Consider the following 14,235-nt stretch of genomic DNA (forward strand, 5'->3'; position numbering starts at 1 on the left):
AGATGACAAGTGTTTATTGGGGGATTCCCTTGTGAGGGAGTTCCTGTAATTGTGTATGTGTTGGCCTGGGTGGGCGGGTGGGGAGTAGTTTTATGTCGGGAGTCCTGAGTGTGACTCATGAATTCCAATAACCTCAGTGACACTCCTCCCTGCTGTCACCATCGTGTTTAATATAGGGACACAAAAACATTTGGAAGCCATTTGCATCCTGTCTTAAATCAATCATGATATAGCATCTGTTTTCCTGCACCTCATAGCACAGAGAAAGAATACATTTAGATTGTTTTTATTTTTACAAATTAGCTTAGATATAGATTAGTTTACATTTAGAAAGAACAGAACTAACAAAACAGTTAGTAGATGGACCTTGGAGTGATATTGTTGTCAACTGCTGTTTCCAAGGCCAAGAACAAACTTTGAATCTCAACATTTAAGTCAGCATGGAGAAGAAGTCCTTAAAGCTAGGGTAGGTAATGTATTTCAGGAGCATTTTTTTGTTATTTGTTGAAATTCTCTTTACATCCTGACAGCAATCAAATCAAATGCTCTGAATTATTGTTGTTTTTAAATCCAGTATCTGTGGCTGGCATGTAATAAGCCCATCCAATCATTTCTTTTGGGCTGAATGATATGATTGGCTGACCTACCTGTGTTACAGTATGTCAAGCAGGGTAACAGGGGAAATAAGGGGTTTGGACCCAAACGCAGACGAGGAGGCAGCGCAGGCGCAGTTCAACGATTTAATAATAACAAAACACAAAAGGCTTACACAGATTTCAGGCAGTCCAACAGAGGCAAAACAATTCCGACAGGGAGCAGGCAAAATCCAAAATCCAACATCCATGCAAGGTCCAAGAGAAACCGAAGATAAGTCCAAAAGAATACACAGGAAACCATGGTCGGGACGTTTGACGAAAGACAAAGGGCACACAGGCTAAGGGCTAGAAAGATACAGGTGAAACTGATCAGATAATCAAAAATGGCGGGAAAAGCAAACAGAGAGGAAGTAAAACCACAAGACACATGAGGGAAGGAGAATATTACAAAATAAAACAGGAAATAACATACATGAACCCTCAATCCATAACAACCTGCTTGTTTACCTACCTATCTACCTACCTGCCTACCTGTGTGCACTCTGCCCATGCACTCATTGTGCATGAAAATGTGTTTTGGGGGAGCGGCTTTGGAGAGAGGCCTGAAGGGTGGGGCTGGGATTTTTTCGGTTGGACACTTTCAAAATCTAGCTGTCTCTTGCTAGTTTTTCCAACGTTACCTACCCTAGCTTTAAGGTGCTCAGAAAAAAATAAAAAATAAACATCTAAGACTGGGTAAACTACATCTGCTGAGGAAAATTGTGTGATACAATCAAAAGCTCCAGAACAGTTACTACATGGACCTTGAGGTGAGATTGTTTCAAATATACTTCTCTACTTTTAAAACTGCCTCACAACCTCTACTGCAGTATGTAAAAGGACATTTGTCTTTTTTGCTGCACATTTTATGTTTGAATGCTTAAACATGTTTTGATATGTGTCTATGTGAAAATTTAAATTGGTCAATGACTGTATATTCATTGTGTGTGTTTGTATGTGTGTTATCAGAGGCAATGCCACCTAGAGTTCTCAGGCACAGTCAAGGTTGAAATAGCTTTTGATTAAAAAGAGCTGAAACAGATGGGTGGAGATGGGAAGATAAAGACAGAAATGAAAAAGGGAGAGATTGAAAAGGGAGGATCTGAAGAGATGGAGTGATATGTGGCGAGGCATAGACTGATAAGACAGCACTGAGAGAGGAAGGCAACAAATAAGAGAAGAACTATTGGAGGAAAGAAGAGGAGAAATCAGAAAAGATATGTCAGGAGCCTTTATAAATAATAATATACAGTGAGCATAATGACTGCATGATACAAACACAGTATTTAGCAGGCTCTGTTTCTTCAAACAGTTAACCACACCACCGACTGCAAGCATGGCCATTCTCTACACCATCTCAATTTTCTATACGTTGAAGTTAAACTGTGTGTGTGCCTGCATGTGAGTGTGCGTGTGTGTGTGTGTACACATGAGTAAAGTGTGTGTAAGTAATATTGTTGCATAACTTTAATTAATCTTAAAGTCAACACAGTTAAAAAAGATGACATTTAAATCACCCGAGAATTTCACAAATTCCCTCGTACTCACAAAGTTGTGCAACACCCTCTCTGGACCTCAGTGTGTTCATGTGTTCATGTGTTTCTACAACAGTGATTTTGAACATTCGTAGTAGCACAGGTGTGCCATGGAATTAAAAATTAAAAGGAAAATAGAATAGAATATTTTAGCTATTCATGTAGGGCTGATGACAGTATTTTATCTTTGTGATTTTGACTTCAGAAAAAAAACTGCAGTACAGGCTATGATACAAGCATCCCTACTTGGCTATAAGAAATTAATTAATAACGTTGAAAATTACAATTACATGAATGAAGATAAATGATAGTGTATTTGCAAGCCACATGAACACAGTTAAATATGTGTGATCATTTGTGTTAGTTGTGAATGGGATGATTTACCCTTTGACTGTGCCTGGGTGACAGTGTCAGTTTTTGACTACTGTGTGTGTGTTTCTGTCCGTGCCTGCATACACATGTACGTATCTCCCTGCCCACAAGTGCTGCTTGCACACACGCACACACACACACGTACAATATGTGTAATACGTTTTATCCTATCTGGGTCATCTGGTCTCTTCAGCAGAAATAGTAAGTTTTTCAGGGCACTAAGGCCACTTAGTTCTGTGTTTACTTTATTCAGTGTGTTTACATGTGTATTTGTGTGTTTCCTTTTCTACAAATACACTCTATTACTACAATGAATGAGCAAAACACAGGAGAAAAAACCTTGGGGGGAATTCCTTGAAGTGAGCTAAGGCTTTCTGTCAGAACACACACACACACTCACACACACACACACACACACACACACACACACACACACACACACACACACACACACACATTCAAATACAGAAAGGTACACACGGGCACATTCATGATGGTAAATGGTTGGAGTGAAAGCTTCAGAGCCCCTATCAGCTTGAGGTTCACTCCTGCACATGGAAACACAGCTAATCAGCACCAGTCAATCATATAACAGAACCAAGCTCTTATATTCCGCATAAGCCAACTGTAAATGCATAAACACACACACACACACACGTAAAGATAACTTCTGGGCAAATTGTATTTTTGTAAGACTGCATGCAGTGGATTAAAGAGCTGTTAAAAGCCTGTGCAGCATCTAACAACCACTCTGTCTCAATAGCAGCCATCATAGTGACTCATAGTCTTTGTGCAACAAAAGATCATCAAGAGATCAAAGAATTCATTTTGATAAAGTCAATCTGATTTGATATTAACATAACATAAAGATGGCTTGACAACTCTGTCAGGAGGATCTTCAGTGAGCGGCTGCCCCTCTCCCACTGAGTGACAGTCTTCAAAAAATAGTTATGCCATCTCATCTTTAACGCTCCTGTGATAGAACGATTAAACACTCGATTGTTTTAATGACTGCTGGTAGAGTTGTGATTGAAATACTGACCCTCTGAAGTTACTACTAAGATGAAGTATGTATTCCAGTCGGTGTCTGGGGGCAGAGACTTGGAGAAAAACTGTCTCCGAAATGTTAACAGCCATCTTTTCCTTCACTGAGAGCACTAAACCAATCATTTCCTGACAACATCATCACAGAGACTTCCCACATTTTGGATTAGTTTGACAGATGGCAAGAGTAGACAGCTCAGGGATATGTGCAACAGTGAGACAGATTTTTCTTTCGATTTATATTTTACAAAATGAATAAACCTTAAAAATGTGTTTATAATAAAAAGAATTTATTCAAGGCCTAGGGCGGTTTTGAAACACATACAGAGAAGCTCCAACACAAAGTAGTGGTGAACTTTTTCTTTTTAAAGGAGAGGATGAGGCAAAGTGTATAGTTTTAATCAGAATCTGATCATATGTAGAAAATGATTGAGAAAAAAAAAGTTAAATTGTGGCATTGTAAATGTTTCCAGAGTGGTAAATGTTACTAGTAATTAATTACTAGTAATTATTAATTACTAGTTACTAATAATAATTAAGTGCACAACTTACTGTAGTCTTAGACGGACTCTTTCTTAGTAACATAAAATAGTAACAATTACAGAGGAAATATTCTGTAGAACTAGGATGCCCATCTAATAAAAACTTCCTTTCTAAAGATTTGTATGACCATGTTATAACTTTAACACTGCCTTCTTCTGATTTTTCCTGTTTAATACTTTTTCTTCTCCCGTTCAATGAGAGAACGGAGATAAAATGATTCATCGTGAACAGTTCATCATGAACAGTTACATGCACTAACAAAAAAATAATCTGAACTTTAGAAAGTTTCAGAGGTATTTGATGGGGAGCAAAGGTCACTGACATGTAGGCTTCTTAATGTGCGGATAGTCAGACTTTAAGTCACTTCTTACCCCTCCATGTTATTCTTTTGTTAGAAACACACACACAGGAGTGAGAGGTGAAACAGGCCTCAGGGGCAGTCGTCCAGGTTAGAACCTAATACAGTGGTATTTTCATGGTTCCCTGCCAAAAGCAACCCTGCAGCTGTGTGCATGTGTGTGTGTGTGTGTGTGTGTGTGTGTGTAATAAAAGGTACTGTAGCACTGTGACTTTAGCCTCAGGGCCTAGAGAAAAGTAAGCATGGCACACCTGCAGGAAGTTAGATAGGCAAGAGGCTTAGGGAATCTGAACACTTCAGCAATGAAGGAGAGATGCACTGTAGCAATGATAGAAGTCCCACTCTTAACTGGCTGCTAGCACACTGTCTATGACATGCATGCTCCTTATTCAGTTTTCAAAATCTGACAAAAGCGAAGCAGCTTGTCATCCAACAGACTTTGCCCTTCCTCTTTCTCCACAGCTTATTTTACCCACTTTACATCATTTAACCTTTCTGTCTCCACTCTGTGGCTGCTCTCTCTCTCTCTCTCTCTCTCTCTCTCTCTCTCTCTCTCTCTCTCTCTCCCAACAGGTTTTTTTTTGTGTGTCAACAGGTCATTCACTACAACAAGCCATGTCAGTCATTAGTCACACTTACTCTGTTTTAGGTTCCACAAGACAATCAGCCATTGCAAGAAAAGTATTTCCTATTTGTCATTTAAATGTCTCAGTATATACTTCATCCTCTCAAATCAGCAATACAGCTGAGAAAGAACATAAAAAGGACAAAATAGATGATTTTATGAAAAAAGCCACAACCTTCAAGTTACACACATAAGCTACACTAATAATACCACTTTTACTACTAATTAAGTACTAATTAAGTAGACTTTCCTACAACATGGTCACTATATCACTACTGAGTGTTACAGAGAAACCGTTTCAGCAGTAAAGAAACACACAAACAACACGCACAACAACAAAAGAATCAAATAATAAAGAGATCTCACCGTCTCTCCTGACGTTACCCCTCATCACTTTGGCGGTGGAGACCTGAGTCATCCCGACCCTGGTTATAATCCCCAACAATAAAACCATCCACATCTGGAAAAGCACCGGTCCACTCATGGTGAAACAAGAACTCAGTAAATGTCCCGTTCACCTCCCAGTGGCTCAAATAAACGATTTACTGAAAATACTTCAGAAAGTTTTTTGTTGTTGTTGTTAATTAACTTTCCAACGTCAAGCTTTCATAATCGCTCTCCTCTACCCACAAAATGAGAGCAACTTGTTGACTCCTATGCCTGACGCCTGGCTCACACGATGTCCCGTCTTGTGCCAAAGTGCCTCACAATCCCAGTGTTTGTCTTCTTCTGAAAGTTACGCGCCCTCAGACACTGAGAGCAAAACTCCGAAACAATGAGGTGCAGGTGGAGGGTAATATAGCTCCGTTCACGGTCAGACATGAGATCACAGGCGCCGAACTTCTTATCGCCGTGGAGAAAATAAATTCGGCACAGTTACTGAGAAATATCCCGCATAGTTTAGCCTACTGGTCCCTGTCTGACGCGTCTGCGCTATGAAAGTCAGGCGTCAAACTCTGCAGACTGAGGTGCGCGCTCACGATGAGTGTGTGTCTGTGTGTAATGTGGATGTGTAACTGAGCGAGATGCTTTACAATACTTGTAAATACACTTTATAGGCACATTTTAAAAAACACACACACATTATATCCAAGAGACTATCTATGTGTCTATCGCACTGTCCATCTGTTGTATGTTACTACTACTTTATGTTAGTGTTGGCACACTTTGTCCTTCAAAGTGGACCGAGGAAATGCACCAAAGAGGGAACATTTTTGTAGGAGACCCTCAGATGAGAGCACAGGGAGGGTCACCACAGCCGGGCACAGGAGAGGAAACGTACCATGAGCTAGCTCAAAAGAGGGGAAGTGTCTAGGCATTGGGCTAGACAGAGAGCTAAGGAAACAGCTGACATGAGCTCACTTGGATTCTGATGACAGAAGGGAGGCCATTACATACCATTTATTACATACTGCATGTGTAAAATTAAATGTTAGTTGGAGAACATAAAGTTGGCATGATATACTATGTGTAACTGGAGCATTAAAGTATATCATGCTTTAATAATTAAAATATATATTACCAAGGAATTACAGTAAATGACACCATCCCTCTCTCTGTCCCCTCAGTCTGTGATATTATCTTCTTCAGATCACTAACTGTTTAAAATAAGCTCTCACAACTCCTCTAATACAACACAGATAACATGATTGCACTTGTTGAGCATTCTAATAAGTAAATCGTGGAAATGGATTGCCAGGAATCATTCAATAGGCAGCTTTGTGCAAGCCACAGGCAGCCCATTTCACACAGGAATTATGTTTGAAGTAATTTTAGTAAGTACATTTCAGAGTGATTTATCCACTATTGTAAAAAGTCAAGGTGTTATATATTGAATTTTTGCAGAAAAACAAAGCAGTGCCTTCAACACTTCCACTGAGTTTATAACTGTGTTTCTGACCAGACCAATTCCCCTCAAGGCACACTAATATACGGTATTCATCGCCCATTTCACTTTCTGTTTTTGTCACTTTCTCACACACTTACTGTCAGCATCTCCCCTTCACTCGCCTTTTTGTCACCCATGTCAATGCATACCATCGCATCTCATTTTAAGTTATTTAGACTTTATGGGATGAACTTGCCAAACTTGAAGTTTCTGCTAACTTAGCAGAAAGCCTTCCCATTACCCCAGCAATTGGCTAATGAGTAATGCAAGCATGCCTTTAAAACTTAGAACCACTTAGGGAATGATATAGGTTATTAATAGAAAGAGGAAATGAATTAAAATTAAAAGCTATTGGACTACCCTACTGAGCTTCAAAGGCATAATGCACCCAGGGAGTGAATTTGTAAGTACACATAAAGATTGCTGGCAGGCACAAATGTATCATACACCATGCATGCTCATGATGCACACATGCACACTAACACCCACACACACTGCAAGATGCATTTGAATCTTCTTTTACCCTGCTGAAACTGTAATAATAGCGAAACATAGCAATAGCTGGATATCAACATAGACAATAATTTCACGCATGAAGAGAATAAATCACATGAATGGTCAGACACAGAGCAGAGACCAAACATGAGAAAATACTGTAAATACTACTTTTAACAGCAGGATCTTTGGCAATACTGCTTGAATATAGATTTAGAGCATTATTACTATTCAGTGGATTACAATGCAGTGTTGGTAGCAGATATAATCTTTCTCTTACTGGATTTTTCACTCCTCTCTTTTTGTGTGTGTGTGTCCGCAGCATGTGTCTGCTTGAATGATCTGGCATTAGTCTTGTCTTCCCTGAAGCGGCTTCACAGTGCACAGACGTACTGTAGAGTAACCTTAACGTCTAATGTGTGTCTATGTATATGGAGGCGGCAGGCTTACTTCCAGGCAGATACTTCAGCCACTAAATTAAAAGGTGCTGTTTTAATCCCCATCACTGACAGACCTGTTGTAATTGCTGAAGTGCCCTTGAGCAAAGCTCTGCATAGTACTGTGTCTGGTGCAAGGACAATTCAGCACTGAAGCAAGTGTTCAGTCTGAATATTCCAAACATGATTTTATATGATTGTTTTATATCAACATTACTTAATAAATACCATGTTGGTACATACATACACCTGGGAAAGGATCTTTTGCATGTCTGATCCATCCCTGGCAAGCTTCTGCAGATATGTCCAGACATCCAGCATTCATTGCGTCCAAGAGGGACATCTGATCATGTGGCTGGTGGTAATAAACTTTCCACCTCCATGAAGAAAAACCCTCTATGGGGTTTAGGAATGGAGAGTAATTTGGAGAGAACAGTGACGCCATTCTGGGATGGGCTGTAAACCATTCTGTGACTGGAAGAGATGGTGAAACGTTACATCGTCCCATACAATTACAAAACGTTCTGGATTTCGCCTCACCTGCTCCCTATCCTATCCTCACCTGGCACAAGTCTTTTGTAGAGGTCATCAAGGAATGAAAATAGGTGCTTAATGTTGTATGTCCCAATTAGTTCATGCAATTTTAGTTTTTTTATTTCTTTTTAGATGTAGATGTGGCAGAATGTAGCAAATGACTGAGTCTGAAATACTATCTATAAAATTTGATTAGGAGTTAGTTAGTTCCTCAATCGTTCCAATCGTTTGCTCTCTGGTAACTACTCAAACTTTTGTGTATCTTATTGTAAAGTGTTACAGAAATGTTGTGTTTTCTGAAATGTTGTTGTGTTTTGACCCTCCAGGCCAAATGAAAGAATAACAGTTTTGGATGTTTGTCTGATGTTACCCAAGTTGCCAGATCATCTATGAAACACAATCTACACACTACATACAATTTCAACCTATCTGTCCCCGCAACCTGGCAATCCACAACCCGATCCTAGGGGCATGTGCGTAGCTGCTCTCTGCGCAGGCAGAAGGGCCAGCTAAGCTAAATTAACGTTAGCTGTTGTCAAAATATCAGGGCATGACTTTGTTTATTTCCCATTTACAGAGCCAGGGCTGTGTACAACAACACCTGATTTTTTTTCAGTGCACACACTGAATGGACATTCACTGAATTTGAAAAAAGACATGTATTGGATTAGAATCACGTACCCCACCTTTAAGGAATGCATGAAGATACTGTTAGTACTTGTACATTTCTGATAATCCATTAAGTTTTTTTATGCACAGTCATGCCAGTTCATGTCCCTTACCTACTGTAAAGTGTTACCAAAGACTTAAGACAAACAAGGCTCATTTCAGAGGTTCTATCCACTTCTCTCTCTTTTTCATACACACACACACACACAATCACACACATTATAATACAGTTTCTGGTGTCTGGTTTTGGTCCAGCTGGGCTGGTTTCCCAGAATTGGTGTTGTCCTGATAATATATCCATGAATGTGTGTGTGTGCATGGACGCGCACATCTGTGTGTGTACACGTGTGTGAGGTCTGATAAAAGCCATATTTATTATATGAATAACAGAACTCCTCAGGTGGTGTTTTTAGGGCCAGTGTCTGATCCATCATGATATGAAGGCTTTGGCAAAAAGAGGGAGAAGAGACGGAAAAGAGGGTAAAAATAAGAGGAAGATGGGATGAAAAGCCAGAGAAGGATGGAAAGAACGGGAAGGAGAGAAAAGAAAGAGAACTTGTTGTTACATTTGGGAATGAAATACAGATACTGGAATCAAAATGAGGGCAAATTGTTCTTTTTGGAGAAAGAGAGGACAGAGAAGGGAAGAAACTGAAATTAAGGCTTTGATTTAGAGAGACAGATGGTGTAGTCAGTCAGTCAGTCAGTCATCATGTGATACTTTTTATGCCACATATGTAACAATTTCTCGGTCTGAGAATTTGTCCCTGTAATATAATTTTGAAAACAGTAATGTAACAGACACAGGAAAAAGTGTGTGTGTGTGTGTTCGCTCAGTATGTGTATATTGGTCTCCATCGCCTGCCCTTAGACACGTGTGTTTACATTGTGTGGGCTTATGTCTGCACGTAAGTTTGCACAGATTCTGCAACCTTGGTTTTGTTTTGGTGAGAAATGACTCACACATGCAGTGAAAACTGAAAACTGGTGATTGAAAAAGTTTCTAAAAGAAACTCTGTGGGTAAAAATGTACAAATTAAAAATATTATCTTGCTTTTAAAATGTAGAAACATCTTGGCTTAAAATGCCAACATCTCTGCAGACACTAGACATCAGATGTGCTCCACCACTAATAGCCAAGACATCACAAGTCAAAGGTGGATGGTGCAAAGAGCATTGTTCTGTTTTTCTTTTCTCTGCCTATTTCTTTTTTTGACCACCCTGTCTCATCCCTTGCTTACCTCTTCATCCTTCCATCCTTTGGCTTAATGTCAGATGAAGGAGGATTAGCTTTGGTAGAGGGAGATGTGACCAGTGTTTTAGTGTGGATGTGTATGTGTGTGTGTTGGCATATACATATGTGTGTACTAACTAAAAGCCTGGGAGCCATGACATAAAAACTGCAGTAAACTTTACTCTTTAACCTATACAAGTAAAGAAAAAACTGAGTTCCAAAATGAACAGGTATTAATTCCGAGCATAGTAGAACCATTTAACTATTTTAACACATATAAGTTCAGCTTGTGCATGCGGAGTCAGAGAGAAGCAGTGTATGTATACTATGCATCCATATTGTGTTGAGTGTTTGGTTGTTTGTGGTTGTTTCAATACTTATTTTCTGCAGTAAATACTTACTATTGCAAGCCGAGTACAGCAGCTATTCTCTCTTAAGGAAGAAACTTGTTTTGAAATTGTTGGTCTTTTTCGGCAACATTTTCCAAATACTTCATGATTTTTTTACCTTCATGTTATGTTAGATACTTTGGCCTATGTAGATGCCTAGTAATAGCAATAGGTAAGATTTTTTGGAGTCAGAAAGGTAAGGTGATAAGACAACAGACTGTGGGACTTTCTCTAAATGATTTATGTTAACCCATCATTTATATAAATCTATATATTTAGGTCGTCAAAATAAAGCAACATATTACCTTGGTCTATTGCTTAATTTCCTGAATGTCTTCAATGTGTCTGTTCAGGTCAGAGTGGTAGATTCCTCCAGGTTCCCACAGTTGCCTGCCTTTCTTGGCTACCCTCTGGGAATCTCTTAATGAGCTCAACATCTGTGTGTGTATGAACACGCAAGTGTGTGCCTACCCATGTATGTGTGTGTGTGTGTGTGTGTGTGTGTGTGTGTGTGTGTGTGTGTCAATATGAGCAATGGTGCATGCAGTTCTTGTGTACGGCTGGCTTCTTGTGCTGTGCTTGCATTGTGTGAGTGTGTAGGAGGGGAGAGAGGTGAGTTAACGTCAATGGAGCATGTGGGTGTGTATGTTTAGGTAAGTGTTTGTGTGTGTGTGTCCTGACATGCTCCGTTCAGCTGTGTTCCACACCCAGTTTTCAGTCATTAGAGATTCTGTAACTCCAGGCTGAGTTATGGCATCCTGTAGTCAGAGGGATGTGACCCTGTGACCATCTGTGTGTGACGCAGATTCACCATGAACACGCATGATAATCACATATTACATTCACATGCAAATATGACAAAATGTATTGCATTGTCATGACATTTGGGCTTCAGAATTTTTTTTCTGACAAAAAAAAGAGTATCTCTTTAACAGAGTGAACAGAGTTAAAGTGATCTTTAACTCTGTCTACCCAAAATCTATTCAGTTGATCTTTATGGAGAATGGAGAATGCTGTCAGCTTGATTTGATGTCAGTTCCAATGTTGACAACTTTTCAAACTGGAAAAAAGTGTTAAAACCATTCATAGAAGCATAAACCACTTTTCCACTGTCCACCCATGTCCTGAGCTTGTTCTAATTCTAGTGATATTTTCGTATTTAGAAAAGTAGTGTATGTAGGCAAAACATGGTTTAATATACCACTTCCATCCCTGTTGAGATTTTTAGTGCATAAAAAACATGTGTTGGTTAGAGGACTTTCTTCTACTCAAATACAAGTACATACAAATACAAACACTGTTTGTGTTTTCATGAATTTACAATGATATTGAAAATATTTTGGTCTTTTTGTATGCAACTGAATCTCTTGTTATAGCGACCTCACAGTAATCAGAAAACCTTTCATTAAAAAAAGATTTTCAGTGAAAGAATTTGCATGTGAAGGTCACCAATTCCAGCAATGCCTTGTTATTTGCTCATTTATTAATTTTTTTTCATTTGGATCCTTGTGAACTGTAACCATTACAACAGCTAAATTATATTACTTTATAATGCCAGAATTAACTTACTATGAGAGGTCTTATTTGTTTAATTACATTTTTTTGTTGGTTATTGTGACTGCAGCTAGAGTTCTGTTTTCATCTGTGTGTGTGTGTGTGTGCATATGTTTGTTTTGTGTATGCTTGTCTGTTGTCTGATGTGTTTGTGGCAGATTATCAGTCTGTAGGTGTGTTAAGCTGCCTTGATACACAAGGCAAAGGGAGGATTATTATGACAAGCTTATCGGTCCTCTGATTCTCTACGCTCCACTGACACGGTTCTCTTGTCTACAACTTGCTAACACACACGCACGTACTGTATACAAGTCAACTAGTAGACATTAAATGCAGACATACACACACAGACATGCATACATAAATGAAAGTACATACATACATACACAGTAGTAATTTCTGAATCAGACACAGGCACACAGGACAAACACAGGCTCTATCAACATGAATATAGACAAGTAACAAAACAGTAGTGCACATAAGCACATAATAGGCCTTGTAGGTAGCATAATGAGCATATGTATTGAAAATAACCATCCAATGCATGAAACGGACACTCATACACGCACAATAAACATACTCTAAACAAGCTCTTACAGGAACACATACACATGATAGGCATGAATTGAATATAAGCACAACACAGGAATCATGCACATGTGCTCACACACTCTCTCTCACACACACAGCGGTGTATTTAGACAAAACATGGTTTAATACATCACTTCCATGAACAAACAAACCACTAAGCATGCACAATTCCCCCTGACAGAGCTGATAAGACTTAATTGCCTTAGCTCCTTATTATCAAGCACACAGCAGAGTCATAAAATGTGAAATTAAATACTTTACGGTCATTACAAGAATATAAAACATTTTATTCAGTGCCTAAGCATTAAATACCAGAATAAAACACAGACCCAGTCGCCCACCAGCATCTAGATACAATTTAGGTTGCATTAAAAAGTAATATTTCCAATTATTTTCTTATTGTCTTGGGTTTTTGTTTTTATAAACCTAAATCTATTATACTATGATAAGACAATTTTTCATTGTCACTTTCTACATGATTTGCCTGCGCAAGAACATAGTGGTCATATCATACATACAAGATCCAAATGGAGTCTCTCTGACATTTGTGACTAGAAAGTCTGAGAAAGAGAAGCTAAACAAACTAAAATAGGAAAATCTACTTTGATCTGGATGATTATTTAATCTGTGTTTAATAAACTTCATTGTGGCTTCAACATTTTACTCAGATTCACTTACATATTTAAAGGACATGGTGCTAAGAAATGAATGAATGTCAATCAAAACATTTGATAGCTTCTTTCATTAAAATGGTGGCAGGCAGCACTCACAGGTGAAGTTAATTGGGTTAATTAAAAGCATGCTGATTAGTGAATGGTTTCGGTGTGGGTAAGACAGGGGAATGGTAGTTTATGGCTTAAACCAAGAGGGTCAGACCTCTTCAAGTTTAAATAGAGGGAAGCAGGAAAATATATGAAAGGGTATAAGCCAGGGGGCAAAGTTTTGGCAAAATTAATGAAGGAAGAGAGTGCAAAGAATGAAGTAATCTTCCTGATTGAGTTCCTTCAAGCTCTTGGGGGAAAAATACATGATTTTTGTACATTGTTGAAAAGAATTAAGTAGTGAATTCAGAAGTGAATACCAGTGAAAGCCAAGTGCAACATCTTAGTAAGGAGTATTCAGGCAGTCGGGTGCTTCAGTGAACACACACGCAGTGTTTCTATGTCTACAGCCTGTAGTGTTTGAACAGTAGTTCTGTCGATTAAAAAAATCATTTAAACAACATAATCTACAATTTGTAATGCATATGGTGGATCATAACAATATCTGTAATTATTACTAATAATAATAATACAGCAGAGATGGTGGAAAATACACACAATATGGTTTATT

General features: G+C 38.8%; 1 protein-coding gene across 3 annotated transcripts in view; it reads right to left on the reverse strand.

Moving 5' to 3' along the window:
• pdgfd (platelet derived growth factor d) overlaps positions 1–6,096 on the reverse strand; it is a 55,408-nt gene extending 49,312 nt beyond the window's left edge. For 2 of the 3 annotated variants that reach the window (XM_044203559.1, XM_044203558.1), the window contains exon 1: positions 5,479–6,096. In XM_044203559.1, coding sequence (XP_044059494.1) covers positions 5,479–5,596 — 118 coding nt within the window. In that variant the 5' untranslated portion in view covers positions 5,597–6,096. Of the gene's footprint in view, positions 1–769; positions 918–5,478 lie in introns of those variants that run through there. The other variant, XM_044203560.1, reaches the window with a different exon arrangement.
• Between the last annotated feature and the right edge of the window lie 8,139 nt (positions 6,097–14,235).

Source organism: Siniperca chuatsi, linkage group LG7 (genome assembly GCF_020085105.1).
Source record: "Siniperca chuatsi isolate FFG_IHB_CAS linkage group LG7, ASM2008510v1, whole genome shotgun sequence".
Lineage (NCBI taxonomy): Eukaryota > Metazoa > Chordata > Actinopteri > Centrarchiformes > Sinipercidae > Siniperca > Siniperca chuatsi.